A 24,171-nucleotide genomic window follows, 5' to 3' on the forward strand; every position below is an offset into this window, starting at 1 on the left:
CTTAAGTAAGCTAGTACAACTCCGCTGAAGTCAGTGAATTGTGTCATGACACTGTTTGGCCCGTTACCTTAATTTACAATAAGTGTTTTACATATGCATGTCTTTGAAGCAGGTTTTTTCATTCTGCTACAAGCAGCTCTAGTTGGTACTGTAAACTCTTGAAAGGGTATATATTCAGATAAGAACACACTGGAAAGCATAAAGAAAAGTAGATGTTTATTCTAGTAAAATGAAATCTTGGAGATGTGTATATCCTGACAGAGTATGATGTATTACTATGGGGGATTGCCACAACCTAGGTGCAGGACCTTGTACTTGGCCTTGTTGAACTTCAGGAGTTTCATATGGGCCCACTCCTTGATGCACTCTGGATGACATCCCTCCCCTCAAGCATATCAACTGCACCACTCAGCTTGGTGTCATCCACAGGCTTGCTGGGGGTGCACTCAATCCCACTGCCTCTGTCACTGATGAAGATATTGAATAGTATTGGTCACAGTACAGACCCTTGAGGGATAGGTACTGTCCAGTTTAATTGAGAAGAATGAAGCATATAAAAGACTTTTTAAAATTGAAATAATTAAAACTTTTATCAGTTAAGACTTTCCAGTTACTTTAAAATGTATAGTATAGCCGCCAACGAAACTCACCTTATCAACACCCAGAGGTTTTCTGTGAGAGCACGTTCCAGCTCCTAGATGCACCCAGTCAGCTGGACTTGATCAGCTTATCTCTTCCCTGAGCAGATTAAATTTGTGCAGAACTCCTTCAGCTGTCCTGTTTGAAGACAGCCTCAGTGACATTTTGGTGTTGTCAGCCTGTCTAGTCTGCAAGCTGCTGTGTAGCCTACAAAAAACATGCAGTTCCATGTTGAGTGAACCTCCTGGCCATAACTTCATGCAGAAGTAAACACAGTTCCTAAACAGTCAGGTATCTTCTCCTATTATTCAAAATAAGTTTTTTTCCTTAATTTATGTGAAGTTACTCTTAATTCATATTTTATATTGCCATCTGTTCTGAAGCAATTATGTTGATTTTATGTATGTGGGTGTTTTACATTACTTTCTTGCTCTGCTTGCATTCATGTGGTTACAGAAGACAAGTGTGATCCCTGTGATAATGGATGTATTATTCTAAGCTCTATTATTAAGAGAATTTATTCTGTGCACCAGTTTTCATATTTCTTAATACAGGGACAAAAAAATCACAAAGCAACAGAATCCTCGTATGAAAAATGTTATATTATTCATTAAGAGAAAATTGCCAATTAAAGCATATTACAAATTGTTCCACTCTACATAGCATTTATTCTACCCATTGACAGAGATTTCGCTCACCCATCTAAGTGTAAATAGATTCCTTATAGTCAGTGAATCTGACTGAATATGGGCTGAAGTATTCTACTCATTAGAGGTACCACAGTCTGTTTTCTCATTTTCTTCTCCCTGCAGGATATATTGTAATGAGGTTGAACCTATTTCTGTAGTTAAAAGGGTCAGTTATGACAGGCAGCCACCAGGACACCAAGGTGTTGTGGTGAGGAGGTTAGGTCCCTTCACCTCAAGCTCTAGAACCTGTTTCCCACTGTCATGTGGTGCAACAGATGCAGATGTTCAGCACAGGACATCCTGGTTTTGAACTTCTGCTGAACAGATGAAAACTTGATTATAACGTTCCCCTGAGCTGATAACAAGCCTTGTATTTTGTACCTTCTGTGGGTACTGATCTCATGCTCTATGCCCACAAAAAGCAACAAGATCCAACACAAAACTCTTAGGACTTGTTCTGAAATATTCCATGCTTGGATAATTGAGTTTATTCATTGCATAACAGAACTAAATAGGCCTTGCTTATTAGTGCCTCCTGGTAATGTACTAGTTGAAAAATAATGCTATAAAAGAAATGTATTTAAATTCCCAGAATGCGACTTTTCACTTTGCTGTCAGAATCGGCAAGCTGCAGCTGGGAAGTGCGAGTCCTGAAGAGCTTGTGTCCTTAAGTAGCTTTACGCGAACAAAACATTGTTGTTCACGTCCATACGTATTTTGGGTACTAGGTCCTAACATTTTTTAATACCTGAAGATAATTAATGACTCCTCTTTATAGTACTGTGAATACTTTCATTGGCGTCACCCGGTAGAAAGTATTTGCAGCAACATGTTGTTAAGTTTTAAATATTGTAGAACAATGACTGCAAGCTGTGCTACATGTGACTGCAGAGAATTAACTTTATAAAATTATTCCCTAACACCCAGAGTCCAGGTCTTCTCCTTGATGGTAGTGGGAAGCCCACAGCAAAGGTCTGGGCATTGCTCCAAACTTTTCTCTTTTTTCTTCCATGTGCCTGTATAAGTAATGTTATTGAATGAATAAGGAACGTCTTAAGCGTGGGTTGTCAAAGGGTTTGAAAATCTATTCAGCCAGGGAGGGGCTGCCCGCCCCCCACTCCCCAGTCAGGAGTTTCTGGTTCTGGGTCAGTCTCTGATGAGGAGGTCTGGTGGGAAGTATTTTAACGAAGCAAAGTCTTTTGTTTGAAATGAAAAAAAAAAAAAAGAATTTTAGATGAATATTTGAATATTATTTTTTTAATGGGGTTTTTTGAGCATCTGTGGTAGCTAGCATAACAGAAACCTCCTTGAAAAAATAATATCAATGCTCATACATTTTCTGAAATTTGGAAGTAATTAGAAACCACAGAGCAAAAATATTATGGTGAGTTTCACTGCAACCGCCTGAACATGGAGTAAGAGGTACAAGGCCACTTCTGCTCGTGATGTGATTACGGGGGTAATAAGTTAAAGTGTCAGCTGAAGCCCCAAACCACTTGAATTTTATTTGATTCATTAGTAGTGTATTAAGCTGAGAAATGTATTTTGGTATTGAAATGTACACTAGGTAGCTATAACAACTATGCCACTGCCATATGTAATGAATAACTGTAACGTTTTATAGCCCACAAATGAAAAGTACCTGTGGCTATTATAGGGAAAGAGAGATGAAAAGGGATGAAAAAAGTATCTGACTTTTTGGACAAGAGATATGTCAGTACAAAACTTTTCATTAACATTGTTGGAAAATCCTAATTTGCCTAAATTGATAACCATAAATTGAAATTGTATTTGTGACAGTGCCATCTAACTTCCACTAAATCTCTCTTGTCATTTTTTGGCAGGAGAGAGTATGAAAGTTCAGACATAAAATTATTTATACAATAACATGTATGGGTTTCTGAATGTTACAATTTTTTAGATAAATTCTTCAAAGCTTGCAAAGTGAGAAAAAGTTGCTTTTTGCACGCTTTCCTCAATTTGTGAAGTAAAATATATTTATTGGTTTTATGAAGTTAAAATAAGAGGACTAAAATAAGGCAACAGTGTCAATACAAGAGTAGTAGCTGTTCATGTTGCTAATACTGCTTCATTTGCAAAAAAATATTTTTAAACCACTTTTACTTCCCACTGTTTATGCTGGTTTGTTTACCACAAAAACCTCTGGACAATGGCAGACAGATTTTGAAAGACACTCTGTGTGTAATTTCTATTTGTAAATATTATGATTCTGTATTTAAATGCAGTATTTACAGTCTCATCCGAGGAGGCAGCTGGCCACTCACATTTGTGAACACCTCCTATTCACACAATCATGTTTTTGAGGAAGATAAATTTACTTTACCTGTCAGTTTGCCAGGACCTCAGTTTCCTGATTTTCAACAAAATGGGTATTTTTTTTCTCCAGAGTTTTTAGGAGGGAGTGGCTGCGGGTCAGGGTTTCTGAAAGCATGTGTGATTTTTAGACATTGTTTCTAATTATATAGTTTCTGCTGTGTTAGTGCAGCAAGCTGAAGCCACTGGATTGGCATAATGTTAGAAGTTTTTTTAAAAAAAAACAACAAACCTGTAATGAATAACAGTTAACCTCTAAGCCAGACCGATTATCTTTTTTTCACTCTACTAATTCATTTCCTCATGTCTAGTGCTACTCAGTTTAACCTTTTAACTCTGCAGAGAAAATACTCATGTAAAAGTGTTCTGATTTTTAAAAATTATAGCAAGATTTAAATCCTGGATCAAACAAAAATCTCTGTTAGTGACTTGAAAATTACTTGAAACTAGGTGTAAAAATGCAAATGAAAATAGAAATATTCTTTAAATAGATAATATTATCTTATGAAGGAAAGTATGCCAAAAACATAATAAATCTAGTTTTGTCAAAGAAGTTAATAGACTTCCCAAATTACTGCACTCTCTTATTTCACAACGGAATTGACACTTCAGTTCTGAATGACAGGGAATTATAAATTGTTGTGCACAGTCTCAGACCCCTGCAGAAGTGGTAGGAATGGAAGTGAACTGACAAGTTAGGTTCATATTTTTGTGTGATTCTAAAATATTGCTGTGACAGAAAATCCTCCATCAAAGTTTGGTAGTTGTGGGGACCAGACCACCATCCACTGCTTTTTGATTTTGAAGGTTTGGGCTGATGTTCTTTTGATCATCTGAGGATGCAGTTTTAGAATATGTTTCCTAACATGATAAACTAAAAACAATTTAAAGTACAAACAATTTGAATGTACAATTGCACCTGCAAGACTTCTTTTAACAAGACTTACTAAAAATATAAGATCTTAAAATGGCAAGCACAACTGCATTTTATGTGCTTACAAGTGGCTCATAAGTGCTGGGTTTTTTTGCATTTCAATGTATTGAAGTCAGTGGGAGTTTTATCACTGGCATCGCTGAACACTGGATCAACTCTTGAGTGCACTAGATTGAGTCTTTGCTTCCCAGGAAAGTTGACTGTCACTCACAGCTTCTCTGCATTGGTGTTGAATACACCTAGTTTGGTAAAGACACATGTAAAACACTTTATTATCTTTAGGAAAAACTAAGTAACATATCCCATAAGGGAAACAGTGCTCATGCATTAAACACTGCTGAGTTGACACCTTCATTGTGTACATTGTGTCTTGAGGTAATTGAAGATCAGTTGTGGACCCTGTGGTATCTCCATTACACAAAAGTGTCTCTTGACACGAGTTAAAATCTGTAAGGATCTTCTGTGTTCTAACATTTTCCCTATCATATTTGCCACATTTTGTAGGGACATTTGTTGGCATGGCTGAGCGCTATCAGGTGGGTAAGGGGGTTGCTCTTCAGAGCGCAGCTCCAATTCTCTGTATGCTATACATTTAGCTTTAAATACAGCATTTATGTATTTCAAGGGAACTGCACAAACTTGATAATGTTGCCTGGGGGAGAAAGAAATGCTTTCATGCAAAGACTGTCACAGGCCGTGGAGTGATAGCTGAAAGTAGCTGGCCTTATTAAGCAAAGTTCCTGGAGGTGTTTACATGTCTGTGTAGCTGTAAAATAGCCTTTCTTCAGTCCTGGGGCTTTTCTTCCCTTTTTCCTCTCAGTTCTGTATTTCAAGTTAAACTATATATTGTTGTATGTGAGTTTCTGTCTAGAAAAATATTAAGAGCAAGGACTAAATCCCATTTGTGTTACTCACGTGGTTAGCTCAGTTGCTTTCAGTGTGTCAGCTTGAACAAGTAAAATAAAAACTGATTTAATTCCAAATCCTTTTGCTAGCTGGCAGGGAAGAGTACTCATTGACCATAATAATATCTTAGCTGAGTACTAGACGTCATCTATAAATGATACATATTTTTTAGTCATTAAGTCACATTAAGCAGTACTGAGTTTTGCCCTCAGCATAAGTAGTCTCTTGCAATTGCATCTGTCTCTTCAGTATGCAGAGAACATGAAAGGAAAATTGTGTTTTACCCTATTATCTAAGAAATTGCGAAGCTATGAAAAACAGATTACCATTAATAAACAAAATTTTCCTCAAAAGGCTATGCATACAGTTGTGAGGAAACAGCTGCTCTCCCTTCCAGAATATACAATTGGCAAGTACATTAATTTTAAAAAAGATTATTTTGAAGGCATCAAAACCAGTCAAAGTGCAGAAACTGTGACAAGAATATATATGCACACTGTTGTGATTCAATATGATCTGACAGAGGAACACTTCTTCCCCTTAATACATGAAGTGGTATATTTAAATCTTTCTCAGGCAGCTAGATTTCTGCTAAATTATCAGAAGCAGTACAGGTGAATCATTGCTGATTTTGATCATGTCCAAGTTTATTTAAACAGTAATATGACTTGAAATATCTCCACCATGCCTTCCTTCTGCACTAGAAAAAAAAAAAAAAAAAAAAAAGCAGGCTATTTTTCTGTTAAAACTATTGCACCCAATGCGATGTTTGTGAAGAGTAACCAACTGACTGTTACAGCGAATAGTGCAGATACATTCCTAGTTAACCTGTGAGTAATCAGTAAAGACAGGCAGCTGTCTGGCATGTGTTCCCACAGCATTCTCAGGGCCTCAACAAAGAGCTAGCGCATGCAGCCAACAAGTATTTCCTCCTCCATCCAGTCAGAGTTGCCAGCGAGGCTGCAGTCAGCAATGATATTCTTATGACTGGAGACATTTGTCCATTAAGAAATGGATTTGTAAAAAAACCATTCAATGCAGACCACTAAAGGGCCTCCAGGTACAAACAGCTTGGACAGAAGCCATCTAGGCTAGCACTGAACCAGAGAGTACAAGATGAACATTTCTGTAGCTCATAGCCTTTTGCTCCAGCTGTTTGCTTTGAATACACAAGACTTAAACAAGCATGATAAGGATAATAAAGATAAGCAGTAACGCATGATAAAGATAAGTAATATAACTCTAGTGTTCATAGGTTAAGCCACATGTTATTGTTGCGTTGCAAATTTCAGCATGACTGGTGTACTGTTCTGTGGTTCTCCTTGTGGTGGTAGCTCTGACTCAGAGACTGGTCATTTGTCACTTAATGCACACAACCAGTCATAGTAGGAGTGAATAAACAATGTTGAAAGAAGGTATCACTGGCAGCTGAACCAAGGAGATGAGCTGGAACTGAAAATGGGAAAGAAAATAGCACAAACGTAGTTTTTATTATGCAAAAAAACATCGGTGTGAGTAAGGATTCCAAGTTGTTGCCAAGGAAATTATAATGGCAGTTTCAACTGTTGTTGGTATTACATCTTGATGTAGGGAACATATGCTGTGGTTATTAAAAAACAGGTCTTATATATGTGAAGTTTAATTCTTCTATGATAGAGTCCTTGATTATGACCTACAGATTAGAATATTGGTTCTCCCTTACTAATTAGAAATGTTGAATCTTCGCTGCATGAGGCATCATTTCTAGAGTAGATCATATGTGAGGCCTACAGCAGCATCACTTGAAACCTTGAGTGGGATTTTATGGAGCTCTGAGTTCCCCAACTCTGTCTCTAAGGCGAGGACTGCTTTCACAAGCAGCCACCTGTACACGAGTTGTTTACCTTCCCATCCTGAGAAGAGAGGCTGAGGACTTCTCCTTCCAGCTATACACTTTCTTTAAGGCTTTCAAATAACAAGCGAGTGTCCTTCTTTGCTTGAAACAGTTTTGTCATCATCCTTCCCAGGATCACTTTCCATCTTTCCATCCTAATGCTTTAGAATAAAACATGGGATGAAACTAAGCCATTTATAGGAAAGGGTTTTCTAATCAGAAGTCCTGATCCTGGGAGCACAGTGAAGGTCTGTGTACTCAGAAAAATGTAGCCTTAGTTGTCTCAAATAAGATTAGCGTTACTGAGAAACAAATTGGAATGACCCCGCTCTTAATACTGAGGTCTGTGGCATAGCCGGTTTCTGGGACTGTTTTAGCAAGTTAACTTGGTAACTCCAGGTCTGTCTTTGAGAGGATTTCCAACAACCTCAGCACAGAAAGCTTGGTCCTATAACCCTTCTTAACCTGAACCCCAAAGACTCTCACAAAAGATCCTAGGAGAAAATTATCCTGATAAAAAAATTAGAAATTTCTGTATATTTTTTGTTCACCCTGTCATGGACCCAGATAAGTCCCCCATCCCAGGGAAGGGGTATATTAAAAAGTCTTAACAATATTCTAATGAAGTAGAAGCCGCCACATTACTGGGTCCCAGTCTCATGTAAACACTTCCCAAGAATCTGCCAGATCCCAGTTTATTTTGACTAGTCAGTCAAGTGGGGTAAATTTCTCAGTCCTCACAGACACTGCAAAGAAAATTGCCTATAAGTGGTGGTTAGTCAGATTGTGGCCTCCAGTGTGGGCAATCAGTGTATTCAGAAGTTGAGACATTTTAAGGTTTCTTTCACCTTGGACCTATGGCTGTTCTCCGTATTTGAAGTAAGAGAATAATTTCAAATGAAGAACAAATGTTGTGAAAACATGTCAGTTTGCCAGTAATTTTCAAGTGTGTTTTCTTCTGTTTACCAGAGATCTGGAGAAATAAGACAGCCTCTTAACTAAATTGACTAAATAAAAGGAATCTGCTTTTGAAGTATATGGATTTCAGAATCAAATTTCCTTTTTCTGTGCCTGTTGGCTTTATAGGTTTATTTACTCAGGAGGAAATGACTTGTTTTATAATGTGTTTAACATCATGTTAGTTAATCTGTGCCATAATATAGAGTTGTTTCCTCATGTAAGCAAGCATTTCATGTGTAAGCATGTGTAAATCTTTTGCTGAAATGAGAGGAGTCTGTATTCAAGCCTGTTCCACTGTTTACATGATGGACAGAAGAGCAGACCTGTTGGTTTCACAGCTGTATTGTATGTTTGAGATATTTCTCTCTGTAAATACTAACTTCATAAATTTTCTTCTCACTGCTTTCCCTCATTAATATTTTGGGACAGTTTTACAAGCAGCTTAGATGTAGAAAGTAAAATCTCTAAAATGTCACAAAAGGAAATCTCAGAATCAGGTCCCTTCAGAAAAAAAGCTACAAAATTATTCTTGTTGCATAAGGTTTCAAAATTTCCAGGCTCCTATTGATACAACTGCCTGTAGATGGGATTATTAAATATGACAGTCTTGAGCAAATCAAACCTTGATTTTATCCTTGCAGTTGGATAAATCATTTACAGGTAGGGGAAAGATGCAATGACTAGTGGTTATACAGAAAACCAGCTTTCTGAGGAACGGAGAATATGCAGTGATTGAAAAATATTACTGCCTTTCTTATAGTATTCATAATAATCAGAAATTGTGTGTATATTAGAAATAATCCTGTATAAATCATTCTCAATTACTGAAATGGCTGACTACTGCAGAATATCTTTACATTAATATTTCTTAAAGTAAGATACTGTAGAGATCATTTTTAATGACTTAAAAAAATTTCTTACATGAAATCATCAGTTCATCATAAGAAAGCGGATTAGTATGGCCAGCAGGGACAGGGAAGGGATCTTACCCCTGTACTTGGCGCTGGTGAGGCTGCCCCTCGATTCCTGTGTTCAGTTTTGGGCCCCTCACTACAAAAAGGACATTGAATGACTCGAGCGTGTCCAGAGAAGGGCAACGGAGCTGGTGCAGGGTCTGGAGCACAGGTCGTACGGGGAGCGGCTGAGGGAACTGGGGGTGTTTAGTCTGGAGAAGAGGAGGCTGAGGGGAGACCTCATCGCCCTCTACAGCTCCCTGAAAGGAGGTTGCAGAGAGCTGGGGATGAGCCTCTCTAACCAAGTAACAAGCTCTAGGACAAGAGGGAATGGCCTCAAGTTGCACCAGGGAAGGTTTAGACTAGATATTATGAAGCATTTCTTTCCAGAAGGGGTTGTTGGGCATTGGAAGGGGCTGCCCAGGGAGGTGGTGGAGTCCCCATCCCTGGAGGTGTTTAAGAGTCGGGCTGACATAGTGCTGAGGGATATGGTGTAGATGGGAACTGTGCTAGGCGAACGGTTGGACTAGATGATCTCCAGGGTCCTTTCCAACCTAGATGATTCTGTGATTCTGTGAGACATTAGTTGAAGTTCAGCTAATCCATTAATCACTAATACATTGCACAGTGTTTTTTTTTTTTCATTTGTCATAATTTCTGACAAAGTGGAATAATTTTTTTTATAAGTGATCAAATCAACACATCAAAAGAATTTAAAATCCAAAGCTTTCAGTATATGACACCCATTCATGACAAGTCTTTCTAGTCTGAGCTGGTCTGCTTTAGCCCTGTCTACCTCGCTCTTCTGTGTTGCCTCTAAGGTTTCCACAGAAACTGAAAAGTCAATGCTGTTTTAAAGAATGCTTTCTTCTCTACTACACCTCTTAAATCTTCCAGCTGCTGTGAGGTTTCTGTGCTCTGTGTCCAGACTTGGTCACCTCATCCTTTTAAATTAGTTTTAGAATCTATAAGTATAGTGCCTGATGGTGCCGTCCCGCTGTTGTGTGTCATGTTTTCTGTTTAACTTAGAGAAGATAGAATGGTAAATTACAGCTGTTGTGGGTAAGGGGAAATATTGTGAAATTAAAAAGTAGTTATGTTTTGAAAGTAAATGGCAATCCTGGGAAAGAAAAAAAACTTAAGGAAGAGCAAATTAGGAGTAACATGGAAATAATATCACTTGGCAAGTTGCAAGGTTGGAGGTCATATTAGAAGGTCCCGGGACGGTCTATTCTTTTTTTTGTCGTTTGTTTGTGTTTTGCATTCCTAGTTATCTGTGTTTTCTTCTTTTGCTAAAATATGGCTACAAACCATACTTGATATCATTTACCAGGGATGCAAATCAGGCTGATAAATTTTTCATCCTATTTAAATTATACAGCCTGTTTCTAGTAGTATAAAAGAGCTGGAACTACAATCAGTGGTATTACTTTAAAAGAACAAGAAACAAAAGATGCGGCAAAAGGGAATCAAGCCCATAGATGTGTAATAGGAGGCAAATGATTGTTTCCAGCACTGAACAAGGAAAGCCTTCTGAGAAGGGTTTTATGTAATTCTGTTCAGCTGAACAAAGTGGAGAATACTTAACAAAATTGCCATTTTTAAAATCTCATTGTGAATACTCAGCATGCTGTGATCATACACTGTGTAATGGTGTTTGCAATGAATAAATTGCTGTAGATACTCTAATATAAATAACTGGTTTGTGCATTAAGAAGCAGTTCTCTTCATGATGGTTTCTATCTCAGGAATGCTCCGAAGACAGGACTTTAGAGAATAAAAGCATCAAGGTACTCTTTGAATAATACCAGTCTGCTAAAGTGCTAGGATACTTTTAATAATTTTTAGCAGTATTATTTAGAAGTGAGTAATAAAATCAACTAAGTGGTATTTGCTTTGGTCTTAATCTATTTGTTATTTTTACTGTCACCAAAACATTAATTTTAAACACAACACAGCTTCAGCAGCTCCAGCCAATAATTTTTAATGGCTCCAGTGACGGGAGGGCAGAAAAAGTTAATCAGAAGAAAAAAAGGATTTGGTTCATACAGACTTCCAGCACACTGACCTGGTGTGCTGTGGGTTTGCGGCAAGAAAGTGGCAGGAAGCCTCAAAGTTAAACTGCATATCGCTTTGGGTGATAAATGGACCTCTAGAAACACCTTGCTAAAACTAGAAGAGATTCACAGTAAAAAAATGCTGTACCATACCAAATTCAGTCACTCTCAATAAACATAAGAAGCAGTATCTTGTGTTGTCCTGTAATGTGTTGCTGCTCCTTTGACAGCTCATTGGAATCGGTTTTCCTAGATATTCTTCCAATCGCATTTACTACAAACATATTGGTTCCAAAGTGTAGATGAAAATGGTAACTGGTTTCAATAAAAAGCACTTGATAAAAGCAGGATATAACCACTTTGAAGGAATTGTAGCAAGGATTAGAAAAATGTCTTAATATCCTCCTTCTCTTACTGCTTGCCTAAAAGTACTCTTTTTTTCAAAGTTTCTTAGGGAAAGGTGGTCTCAATCAGAGAACTGGAAGGACTGGAAGAAAGTCTGATCCAAGTTTTTCAGCTGAATTCTCTTGCTGTAATGGAAATTAAATGGTGTAAGGTATTTGTCTGGAAGTTTCTGCCAAAGCCTTTCTGAGTGACAAGTGGCCCAGTCACTTCACCCTTAGTTTCCATTATGATTAATTAAGTCTAATGAAAGATACCTACCCAAAAAATGAGCTTACTTCATCTAATTATGATTATATTCCAACATATGTAAGACATAAATTCCCAGAAATACTGCAGGGTGACCAGAAATGCTGGATCTAGCATAGACCCAAATTTGAGTGTTAGATCATGGAAAGCCAAGCTTTTTCACTATGTCTAGTGTCTAATTAAAGTAAAACAAACAACTCTTTAAAAATGTATATGTATTGTTAATTTTCTTAGGGCAATTCAGATTTCTTGGACCTCAAATTTAATGCTGAAACATTTCTAACTTTGGTCTAGATAATAATGAGGAATAACCATGAGCATCTTCCACTATTTTGATAATGGGACTTTTTGCACCATCTAGATGAAGGAATTGAGATGAGGATAAATTTATAAATAAACAAAGAAATAAATAAATTTTAGGAGTTTTCAGAAGATTTTCAGGGAAAAAAGGAAATGAATAAGTTTTAGGCAGTCAAAAGGTACACATTTGGGGAGTATTTATTTCTTGATAACAGTTTAAGTCATCTTAGCCAAGCTAAGCACTTATTTCTAATTCTGAAAGGTTTTATTTCTTTAATTGTTCTTTGATTTTACTTCTTGGAGACTAGCCTGCTAATTTTATTCATAGCAGAGGTGTTATTAACCGTACAACTGTGCCCATTGCCACAGGCAGTCTCAGTGCTTGCTGCTTTCTCTTTGTTTTTGTTTTGTAGAAACGTATTCCTTTGGCTGCTGTGGCAACTGTTTATTACATACATTTATAAAAGTACCTACTGATATCACTGTAGCATCTGGGTAGGCAGCTGTGACTCCCTTTCCTACACCACCGTTGCTGCAGCACCCGCTCTGCTTGCTCTTCATTTTCTACGTCTCAGAAGAAGGGCAACAGGGAAGAAAAAAACAAATGAGTAACTGCTGTACTGTAATAAAATCCCCCTGCACTATTTTCCACTCCCCGCTCCTTTCTGGAGAAAGATGAAGAATAGCAGGATGTGCTGATGGCTGTTGATGAGAGAAAAAGAAAAGGGAATGTTAGGGGTAGGGGGATCTGCATGTACCTGAAGGGAGGAAGGATCCAGCGTGAAGGAGGAGCAATGAATTATACAGAGAGGGCGTGGGAAAGAAACCACTCTGAAGCAGAAAATAGAAAATACAAGTTCTACGAAGAATTGTTGGTAGCAAGGGAAGAAAAAGGGTGAAGGTGCGAGAGGTGGTGAATCAGGTGGGCTTCCAGAACAGAGAGTAGGGAGAACTGGGAGAAGAGCAGAAGAAATTCAACAGATGCCCCTTTCTGCTGGCATTATCTGTATCCATTCCAGAGCCACAGCCGCACAGCAGTGGGACGGAGGGCTGAGGACTACAGTCGCTCACCGGGCCGTGATGCCAATGCTCCTCAGTGGCACTATCTTTGCATTTTGCTGAATGGGGCATAGCTCCTGCTGACCCTCCAGACTGAGATTATCCCCACCGCTGGTCTCGTGTCTGTCCCCAAGCACAGGGACAGCTCTGATCTGTGGTACAGACCAAAACAATGCTTTCACTAAGGAACGGTTTCAGTTTTGGTACCATATTCCAAAAAGAGAGCAGAGGTACATACTGGGTTTATTTTATGAGACTTCGTATGAGCTTCTCAAGAGATGTATCTCACTGAAAACTGAATCTGCAATCCTCTGTTTTGTCATATCCATCCTTCTCCCTCACCAGCTGTGCTCTTAAATTATTTTGCCAATCTTCCAATACTTTTGTATCCACTTTGCCCTCTGGGCAACTGGCTTCCCAGAAGCATTCATAGAGGGCAGCTAGAGCAGCATCTGCTCCAGCATAACTGTTAGATGTGCAAGAAACAAGATTGGAAGAAAGTGTGCTATATGTGTTATAAATTGAGATAATTCTGTGGTGAGCTTCTCACCTCGCAGGGAAATCTCTTAAATAGTAAAGTCAAGGCTCTGTGTAATGAAAGGAAGTGGAAGAGGCTTGAGTGTATCCCTCTTCTTTCTGCTGTCACATACCACTGAAGATAGTTGAGAGGGTCTGCATCCTTCAGGGACTGCACCTAGTGCAGGAGTACCCCAGTTCTGATGTGTGTTTCTGTGTGCTAAGGCAATTCAGATTAGATAGTGCAGTAATCAGAATGAGTTGCCGTAGACAATGCCATGGAAAGTCAGTTCATGGACAAAGGTAGTATAATATCCTGGTCCTGATTTATTCTGACCTGCTGTAGAGGATGAGGATAAAAATGAGTTTAAACTCACCCAGGCCAGAAGAATCTTTCAATTTCTTTCAGAGTCCTGAGGAATGGGAAGGCTTCCCAGCCATCTCGCTTTCCTGTTTTATTTGGCCTGATCGCTTCCCCCCACACACCATTAGCATGTCGCAACTAGAAGGCAATTTAAGTTGCAATCCCTTTTCTTACTTCTTTGTTTTGTGCTATAGGCTTTTCTTTCCCTTGTGTTAAAGAGCACAGGTACACTCTAAATGTGAATACCAGCAGGATTCAGAGACCAGGAATGGAAGGGAAGACATTGAACTAGTCCTCACTTTCTATGGTATAAGGTTATGCTACCTCCAATTATAGGTGCTGGAGAAGCAGGGGAACCCTCATCAAGAAACATAAGTTAGCTTAGAAAATAGTCATATTATTTTGATTAATTTATGCCATACGACTACTTGATAAATGTGGGATACTGTTGTATTTTTACTTTTTTGGGTTATTCTCTGGAAATTGAGTAAATCTGTTTAAAAATCACAGCTCTGATAAAACTAAAAATCCAATGTCTTTTCATAACTCCTGCAGGTAGGTTTTTATCTAGTATGTCTCACAGATGCTGTTGTTTTCATACAACTCTCCTAATACATCATTTTAAATTTAATATTTCAGGTTATTCTAAATACAGTGAAAGCTTAGTGTTTATAATGGGTTGTACTGGACAGGCAGTTTTTAGCAGCACTACTTTCAAGTGACTGCCTGCCTAAAACATGTCAAGGGAATAGAAAATACTCAGTGCATTAAGCATATTTGAAGCAAAATGAATTCAGTTATAGTAGCATTTAAAGTATTCTTCTACTAACTGTACCTGATGTGCATTTATTTCACTTGCAAGTATGTATGTGGGAAGCAGTGGCAGAACTAAAATATGTAAGGAGAGGCAAAGGAGAGTGAAATACAAAGGAGACCACTTTACATGTCTTGGCTTCTTTGTCCTGAACTTCATACACTCATATTGATGTCATTCTGGAAGAGGAAGAAGGTTGACTCCATGTCCATCCACCCCAGCTCTTCCAGTGAGCACAGCCTGCCTCCCCAGCAGGTAAACCAGGCAATATTCTGTGCAGTGTCTCATCAGCTATAGGGGCATAATGACAGCAGAGAGCTAGCTCTTGACAAGCCATTGATAACTTCAAGTCTCCAGGGCCTTTATGCTCAGCTGCACCTCCTCAGTCCTGTGTTACAAATTGCACCTGGGAGATGACGCTGGAAACATGGGGAGCCCCAGCTCCAGAGTCAAGCTGTGTCCTTCTCGCTGGGCTCCTTGATTGCCTCACCCTGCGGAGTTGCTAGGGTTTCAGTGTCAGGGCTCAAACTGGGAGGCAGCAGACCTGCCATTCTTCTAACCACCTTATTCTTATAGTTCAGTCACTTCCACCTGGAGCTGCCACAGCCACTGTTACTTATCCTCTGAAGCTGACTGATTTAGCAGAGGGTTAGTAGCAGGCAGCATGCATATGCTCTGGCCCTGGGTCAGTTGAGTTCAAGACAGATTTAGTCTGCCCTTTGCCAAGCGGGTGCACATCTGAATCTGTCCTTCCAAAGATAACAACTTCAGGCACTGAGATGTTTGGTTTGCTTTCTTTGAGATCTGTGGTTTCGTTGCCAGTAACATTAATAGAGCTGCGATATAAATCATACTGAATGTAAAACATTTGGGCTTCAGTGTGCCGGGCAGATATCCATGTAGAGAGAAGGGCAATTAAATCCTCTTGCATTATAAACCTTATAGAATAAGGCTCTGGCTGAGGTCTTGCACATATGGGAATTTTCTCTGGTGAAGCCTGATGAGTCGTCATTCTGCTTGCCAATAATGTGGATAAATAAAAGGCTTGACAATTAGGAAAGAAGAAAAACAAAGATAATACACCTGTCAAACTTTTTGTATTATTAATGTGCAAGTGAAAAAACATTATGCTTCTGCATGCTGTTGCCCTTAATACCAGCTGTTGCGTGTGCACGTGGATCAGCTGAACAGCCTTGCTGCCAGCAAGCACTCTAACAGGCAATGTCGATAACAGCAGTCTTCCCACACTCCATATAATTCAAGCTATTCTTCAAATTAATAATAATACTTAATAAAGCTTCATCTCTCATTTGCAAAGAAAACCTTCAATTAATGTTAATCAGCATCCTCAGAATGTGATCAGGCTGGGCTTGTAGCTGGACGTGCCGAAACAGTTCAACTGGCAGATGGAGCATTTTCCAACCATTCTAATTAGTGACTGCTCATTTCAAATGTTAATGCAATTAAATAAATAGGCAAAACAAATAAAAATAATAGAAGTTATGAAAATGCCACTATCAGAGAGAGTTCTGATCAAAAAAGTGGGCCTTGCTCGAACCCAAAAAGGGCCCAACCATCTCTTCCTGGTTAAATAAGGTCTAAAAAAGACAGGACTTGCTTTTGTTACCTGCTGTTTCCAACCATTTCTCTGGGATCGACATATATATCACTTCCGTTTTAACCTACTGGCATCAACTGAGTCATTGCTTCTCCAAGTATTAGAATGTTTTTCTGCAGAAAATCGGAAAGGATTTCCTTCACATAATATGGGCTTTTTTTCATGTAAGGTTTAGACTGTTCCTGCTTCTTGCCTTTTCTATTTGAACTAATTGCCTGATTATTTTTTTTTAAGGGTTTTACTTTCTGTGAACCTTGTATACCATAGCACTGATGTAGGACCACATTCGTTTGGGCTTATAAAGAGTTCAATTAGCCCCTTAATGCCTAGTTCAGTCACAATTAAACCTTCCCTGTTGACTCGGGATTGGTCTTTCTAAAGGCAGTGGAGATGTTTTTAATTATTCATTCTCTGGTTTGTTTCTTACAGCAGTCTCAGCTGTGCTTTATTATTCAAAGGTTAATGCAAACTGAGAACTGGGTAAATTAAATTTGTTTGGCAGCTAGCAACCTGATGTATTGTAGACACTGTGAAATATGGATGGCAACACTTCTGCTATTGTGACACTTAAAAAGCCAGATTTTATCTTTAAAACAATTGCTAGTTTTGTTACTATGGCTGATAGAAAATGAATGTTCCATAATGTTATAGTCTCTGTAACCCATTTCTGTTAAGAAAGCACGTAGTTTAGAAAGCCAAGAAACATTAACAGCTATTACAGAAAATTGATGTAGGTACCATGACTAATGAAGTACACTGTGCAGTACTAAGTCACGCAGTTGTATGCAGGGAATCATGCAGTCAAAAGTTTTAGTGAAGGGAGCCCAAGGAATTTCAGGTGAAAGAGGGTTTTATTAACTTTCAGTGAACAAAATGAATAGTTGAGCAGTGAACATGACATGATGTCGTATAATAATTGTATGGCTTGGGTACATTGTGAGGCATGGAGCATAGCCAGGAGCTTTCATCTGTTCTACACACAGGGTTATTTCACAAACCCCTGCATGCTGTGGAAATCTGTATTGCAAACATAACAAAAATTGTTTCATAAGAAATGCCTTAAGACAATACCATGTTACTTACTTGAAATATCTACCAGCACTGCCTTTCTCTGAAAAATATTAATCAGATATATAGAAGTCACCATCCCAATTAATCCTAATTAAAATTCAGGTCCTGTATCCGTGACTGGTATCAGCAGGCTGTGAACTGAAAAGAATTCACCATATTTCTTAAGAGGCTACCCTGAGTAAAATATGTATTTCTATAGACAAGCGTTATGTTGTATGAAAGGGGGCTGTGTTGGCTTTTGGAAGAGTCATGTCCAAGAGTTTCTATCAGTTTTTAATCTGATTTTGTCAAGAATTGACTGTATGGATTTCTTGTTTCGCATACAGGATTGTATTTTGTACATTTTCAATATTGTTTCAGTACTGTGTTTCTAAATGAGGACGTTGAATTAACATAATCCAACAGTTTAACCCGCTTTCTGCTTATAGTATTTTTAAGATAGGGTAATGTTTGCGGAGTAAAGCAGCCTTCTGTACCTAGTGACTAGAGTCCTTAGGTTAGGAACTTAGAAAATGCAGTTTGTACCCTGCTCAGTCTTTAGTACAGTCTGTGCTGTATAATAATGTGTGTAATTACACTGCTGTTGACTGAGGAGGTAGGTGAATGAGGAGGTAGGTGAAAATAGGATGGCTTGTGAGGCAAGACAGTGACAAGAAATCTCAGCAAAAACTCTGTATCCCTGCACTGTAAATACTTCACATCTGTGCACTAGAATATTTGAGATAAGAGAGTCAGGAATTTTTCTGTCCCTAATGGAATAATTTATAACGTGATTTTAATACTTCTTCCTGGCTGTATATATCACTTCACTGACAGAGCTTAGGACATCAGTTACATGTTTTATCCAGGACTAACTTAATGAATGTGATACATAATTTTAACTTGTAGTGTTACTGCAAAACCAGTGATACTTCTAGTAGAGTATAACTGATGCAGTATATTCTTGATTGTATGTGGTTATTATGTTATATTTTTGTTTTCTATTTTAGTGCTGGACCCAAAGGAGACAACATTTATGAATGGAGGTCAACTATACTGGGGCCTCCAGGGTCTGTATATGAAGGTGGAGTTTTCTTCCTTGACATTACCTTTTCACCGGATTATCCTTTTAAACCACCTAAGGTTAGTAGGAGGATATTGAAAGTCTGATAGGAGTCCTCTCCTTGTGATATTTTTTTATGTGTATGTTGGTATATCATTGTAGGGTGAAACATAAAACTTTCAAGGAAATAATGAATATTTAAACAGTGTTTTGATGAAAAGAATTGAAATAACTGGCTAAAATCTGTCTGCATGTTGCTGGTATAGCTAGATGGATATGGATTTATTTAGCAAACGGTTGCATAATTTCCAGCAGTTATTTGTTTGATTTGGATTTGATTCTAATATGAAAGCATTTATATTGGAGGCACACCCTTTATAAGCAGCTGAAGATACTTAATCTTTCCTGTTGACCTGTATCATTCACTGGGGGTCTGTGGCAGTCTGACAAAAATACACACCTTTCGCAGTACCCCATATAAATTACTTCTGCAGGTGCAAAATACACTGTTGTTCATGAAGTTATAAGTAAATGCTTTACATTAGTTTTTTGGAAGAATGTGGAAATACTGTAGCAAAGGCAAGAAACTGGAGTAAAAGAGATTTACAGAATTCCTGATGGATTCATTTTCTAATGCTGTCAATAATGACCCTAACCACAAATGTAGAACTGTACCAATAACATAAACATGGCCGGTCATTATCATGATTGAGTAGGCTTCGAATGTCAAGCAGGAAAAATCTAGTGATTATGAAGACAGGAAAAACAGAAATGGGATGAAATGAGGTAGTATAGAATGTCATTGATAATGAGTAGTAATAATTGCTGAGGGCGGGTGTCAAAACTAGGCTTTATTGGGTGATCACAGGATTATTACAAACTACTCATCTGATGCATCTATAAAATAGGCAAATACACTCCCAAGATGCATCCTGGGGCATTGCCTGTAGAGATAAGGAATTGCCAATGTCATGTACAAGACACTTGCAAGACCTTATCTGGAAGACTGAGTGCAATTCTTAACACCCACGTTCAATAACAGGAACAGAAACTGGGAAAATTTACCTCCCAGGGCTGTTAATAGCATCAAGTAAATCAATGGGTCTGTCTTTTATGAAACATACTAAAAAGAAGTCAATTGTTCACTTTGCCAGTGTGGAGAGTGAGGGTCTAGAGCAGCTCCCTGGGAGGAGCTATCAGAGCAAAAATATTTACCTTCTTTCTGACTCTTATAAAAGGGTTGGTATACCAGATTGCTCTGTAATAGAATGGTATAGCATTAGAAGAGAGAGTACTTGATTTCTATTTGATTACCATGAGTACACTATTGAAAGAGAGGTGTTTATAAACAGAATTTTAATGCCACAGTAGTAATGTTTATAGTAATTAACATTGATATTATCAGGAAAAGTTTTAGAAAAGAATGAGAGATGTGAATTCAAAGTACTTGCCATTCTGTAAATTGGACTTTCCCAGCCAGTGACCTACAGATGGATCCGTATAACAGTATTAGAGATGGTCTTAACTTTGTGTCCCACTTTTAGTACTCCAGTTCAGGGAAGCTTTGGGGTTACTGAGAAGTCTTGCAGTGCTTGTACACCTTGCTGACTGCTCGTTTTCTGATTTAGGTAACTGTGATTACACAGTGAAGAAAGAATTTGAAACTTTGTAACTTCTCCTTCAGTTAGTTAAAGCTTTGGGCATACTGAGCTGGAGCAATGCCCTGGTTTTCCTGACTTTCTCCCAGCCCAGAACAGTCCAGACTTCCATCTTAACAGGCCCCTTTCGTTTGCTTCTTTGCTGGGCTTAGTCTGTTTGTAGTAGCTGTAATGCAAGTGTTACATTCAGTCCCCCAACAAATTAAAACTATATTATTTAGGGGATATTGGCATATCCACTAAATGGATTTATTGAGTATGAAATAGAGCTCTCAGAGATCCAAACTTAGTATGTAAAGAACTATATCTGAAAGACATGGCAGAGAGAGATCTTTTGTCATTCTCTCTGTTGAATATGTTGAGTCTTGAGGCAATGTATGCAATAGGCATCCTTATACAATAGAAGGTGAAGGTCTAGTTTGCTGTTTCACCAAAAGGTAAAAGACTTTTTCAATCCACACTCGGTTGTGTTTGGCAACTGTATTATTTTGAGACATGAGTAAGCAGCTGTGCATTGCTTATTATTAATCTATCACACAAACAGGGGCTTCTTGTCCTGCTTTGTAATAGATTTTTTTTTGTCTGCCTTTATCTTGATGCCAGTTGTCATTGTAAGAAATGTGTGCATATAAATCATATTAAAAATGTACTGCTTGATAAAGGATGAGAGAGTTGATGATGCTGTATTGTATTACTAAAAGGGCGGTATTTATCATGAGAGAAATTATTATTTGTAAGAAAGTAATAAGTACATGTGCACGGGGGATTAATGTCAAATATAACTGACTGTGTCACTCACATATTTTGTACATATGGATTCTTATTGTGTTCACTTCAGTCACAGTTGTAAATGACCCCTATTTTCAGTCCTACCTGTATGATCTCTCAAACTGTTGCTGTTTCATTACTCCTATTTTCCAGACCCTATGAAACTGATTCATAAGTAAAATAGTTCGGGAAATCCCTCGGGAAAGCAGTGTGGGAAGATGACTGCTTGTCATAAGGTAGCTGCTGCCAGTCAGTGTTGCTGGGAATGGTGGTTAGATATGTTCTCCACATGCTTATTTCTAGCAAAAAAAAGGTAGTGGGACGTAACATAGGCCTCATGGTACAGTGCTATCTGTGTCACTGGGTGTTGACATCTCTTCTACTTCAGCACAAGATTTGTGATACTTGATGCTGTTCTCAAAATTATGGGTCCTAGGGTTATGGGAATGGGTCATCTTTGATTTTTTTTTTCTAACTATAGTCCCACTCCTTATGGCTCTATCATCTTAAAAAATTTAGAGATAAAGTACAAGACTGTGGAATGTACTGAGAAAGACATAAAATGTATTCTTGAGTGTTGGCAAGATTGCCTCCCTGTAAGTACATAGCAGAAAGGGTCTAATTCACATTTCTCACCATGATTGAATTCATACATTACTCCTGAGATTTCTGTGGGCCATTTTCATCCATCTCTTACTATGAAGTAAGGAAATATTTAAATGGGTACTGTCAAAATTGATCTTCCAAAAATGTGACCACAAAAGACCTGGGAAGAAACAGAAACTATATTTCCCAGATGCAGTTACTTGACCCAGTCTGGGGTTCCAAAGGCAAATGCCTATGTCACGTAACATAGTTACTGTTAACAAGCCTAATCCAAAGTGTATTAAAATCTGAAGAAAGATTTCCACAATTGCTTTTCCTTATCTATTCTCAGATATTGTGCACTCTGTTATCATCTGTGTGTATGTTGCACGTGGGTGTTGGAAAGGGTAAAATAATTTTTAAAATAAGAAAAATATATTGAAAGTGAACTCTAGATAAATGTCTTTTATTATTATAATTAAAATCAGGTTTTGATGTAACCATTGCTTTGTATGTATTATACAAAGCTCTCAGTATTTTCTAAAGGATCCAGAGATCTTCTGTAAACACTGTTGATGCCTAGATCATTGGCCACCCTGTTGCATATTGGAAAACATTAATTAAAATAAAATTAAACATCTGAGAGCATATCTGCACATGAAGAAAAGATGTTTGACCTATATTTTGGTGGGTTTTTAACAAATGTGTCAAGTAATTTTCATTTCTTCTTCTAGATAGTTAACCTGCTTTCCCATCCTGTCTTTATCACATAAAAGAAAATGAATCACTCATTTATTCAGGTTTTGTTTAAACAAAGAAAAAGTACCTATCCAAAACTTTCATTTTTATGTATTTCTTTGGGTTTTACACCTTTGTAGCTTTCAACAACACATCCTCTTAAAATTTTAAAGTTTTATCTCTATTCTTTACATCCTCTAATTATACTGTGTGGTCCAGCTCATGTTCCTAAATTTGTACAGGCAAGCATCACTGCCATCAGGTTTCCCTTCCCATCTGCACCAACCACTCTTTCCCCTACTGGTCCAGCATTTTCTTATTGTCAGTCCTTACCTGTCAGTGTCTCTCTAAAGTTAAGCCATAAGCACAATATCAAATTAAATTATTCTTCACCAAAATAGAATATAACATGTGGTATATTCACAATATTCTTTTTTTTCCCCTTTGAAGTCAGTCTATTTCAGTCTTTCAGCTTTGTCTCATGCCTTGAAACAGGACTCCAGATTTTCCAAGCCAGAGGTCACTGACCCTTTCAGCTCTGCTTTCCTTTTAAATCAATGGCATTTGGCTTCACTCACAACTGCAGCACACTCATGATGAGGAGGGAGTTGTTCTTCCCAAAAAAAGTTTGTCTGTGTGTGACTGATACAGCCTGAATAGGAGCAATGGAAGGCCATCCCAGCCTAACTCCAATTTATCTCTACAACCAGAGAACACAATTTTTAGAACAGCTCATCTGAGAACTGACAAATTAGCCTTGGCTTTCTGGGAGGCTCTAATCAATTAAAAATGTTTCTTCGCCTCCACTGTGAGGAAGCTTCTGTAGCATTGCGGAAATTAGCCGAGCACCCAGTTGGCTGAGTCAGCAAGAAAGCGGGCAGCCTGCAGAATCGCCATTCCCTTTGCAGCTGCATCCCAAGCGTCACGTTGGTTTTGTGAGATGCCAGGCAGGAGGAAGGTATGGAACAGACAAAGCAAAGCATAGTGTGGACATGATCTCACTTTCTGCTAAAGGCCAGATACTAATGAGGCTTCGGTCTTGGTCACAAGGTGAGGTTTCACTTCAGCCCCAACATACAGCATCTCCCTTGTAGTGCAGTGGGCTAAAGAAGAGAGAATCTGTGCCCTGTTCAGAGCAGCCACTTAAAACAATGAATAAAAATATTTAGATGGCCTGCCAAGGAAATAACACTACATTTTCCAGTGCCTTAATGACCACTCAACGTTTTTTAGAAATACCTTTGAGATTTCTTTTTCCTGCTAACTATCTTCCTTTCATCCCTAATGGATTCAGACAGTTTGCCCCTTGGCTTTAACAAAGGAAAGCTCTCTGTCTTGCTCTGTCTCTTTCTTTGGGGTATGGAATTGGATATATAGCTACACATAGATCGATGTCTCTTGAGAGGAGGATGTATCTGTGGATGTATGCATGTGTATCTCTATATATGCTGATATGAATGGGAGGTATCGCATCTTTCCGCCAGCCTAATGTGAGAGAAAGTATTTCAGCTCGATTTCTGTCCTCAGTCCACATAAGAAATCAGTGAATTCCCCAAGCATGCAAACTTTTTTGACCCAAGATCATCTAAAGTTTAGCCATCATGACAAATTAACACTGCATCTTTATGTACACTATAGTTAT

At 38.3% G+C, this 24,171-nt stretch overlaps 1 protein-coding gene across 2 annotated transcripts in view; it reads left to right on the plus strand.

Moving 5' to 3' along the window:
* Positions 1-24,171, plus strand: part of LOC141957115 (ubiquitin-conjugating enzyme E2 E2) — a 217,008-nt gene that overhangs the window by 159,206 nt on the left and 33,631 nt on the right. For both annotated transcript variants that reach the window (XM_074898095.1, XM_074898094.1), the window contains exon 4: positions 18,728-18,860. In XM_074898095.1, coding sequence (XP_074754196.1) covers positions 18,728-18,860 — 133 coding nt within the window. The remainder of the gene's footprint in view (positions 1-18,727; positions 18,861-24,171) is intronic.

The sequence above is a fragment of the Athene noctua genome, chromosome 2 (assembly GCF_965140245.1).
Source record: "Athene noctua chromosome 2, bAthNoc1.hap1.1, whole genome shotgun sequence".
Lineage (NCBI taxonomy): Eukaryota > Metazoa > Chordata > Aves > Strigiformes > Strigidae > Athene > Athene noctua.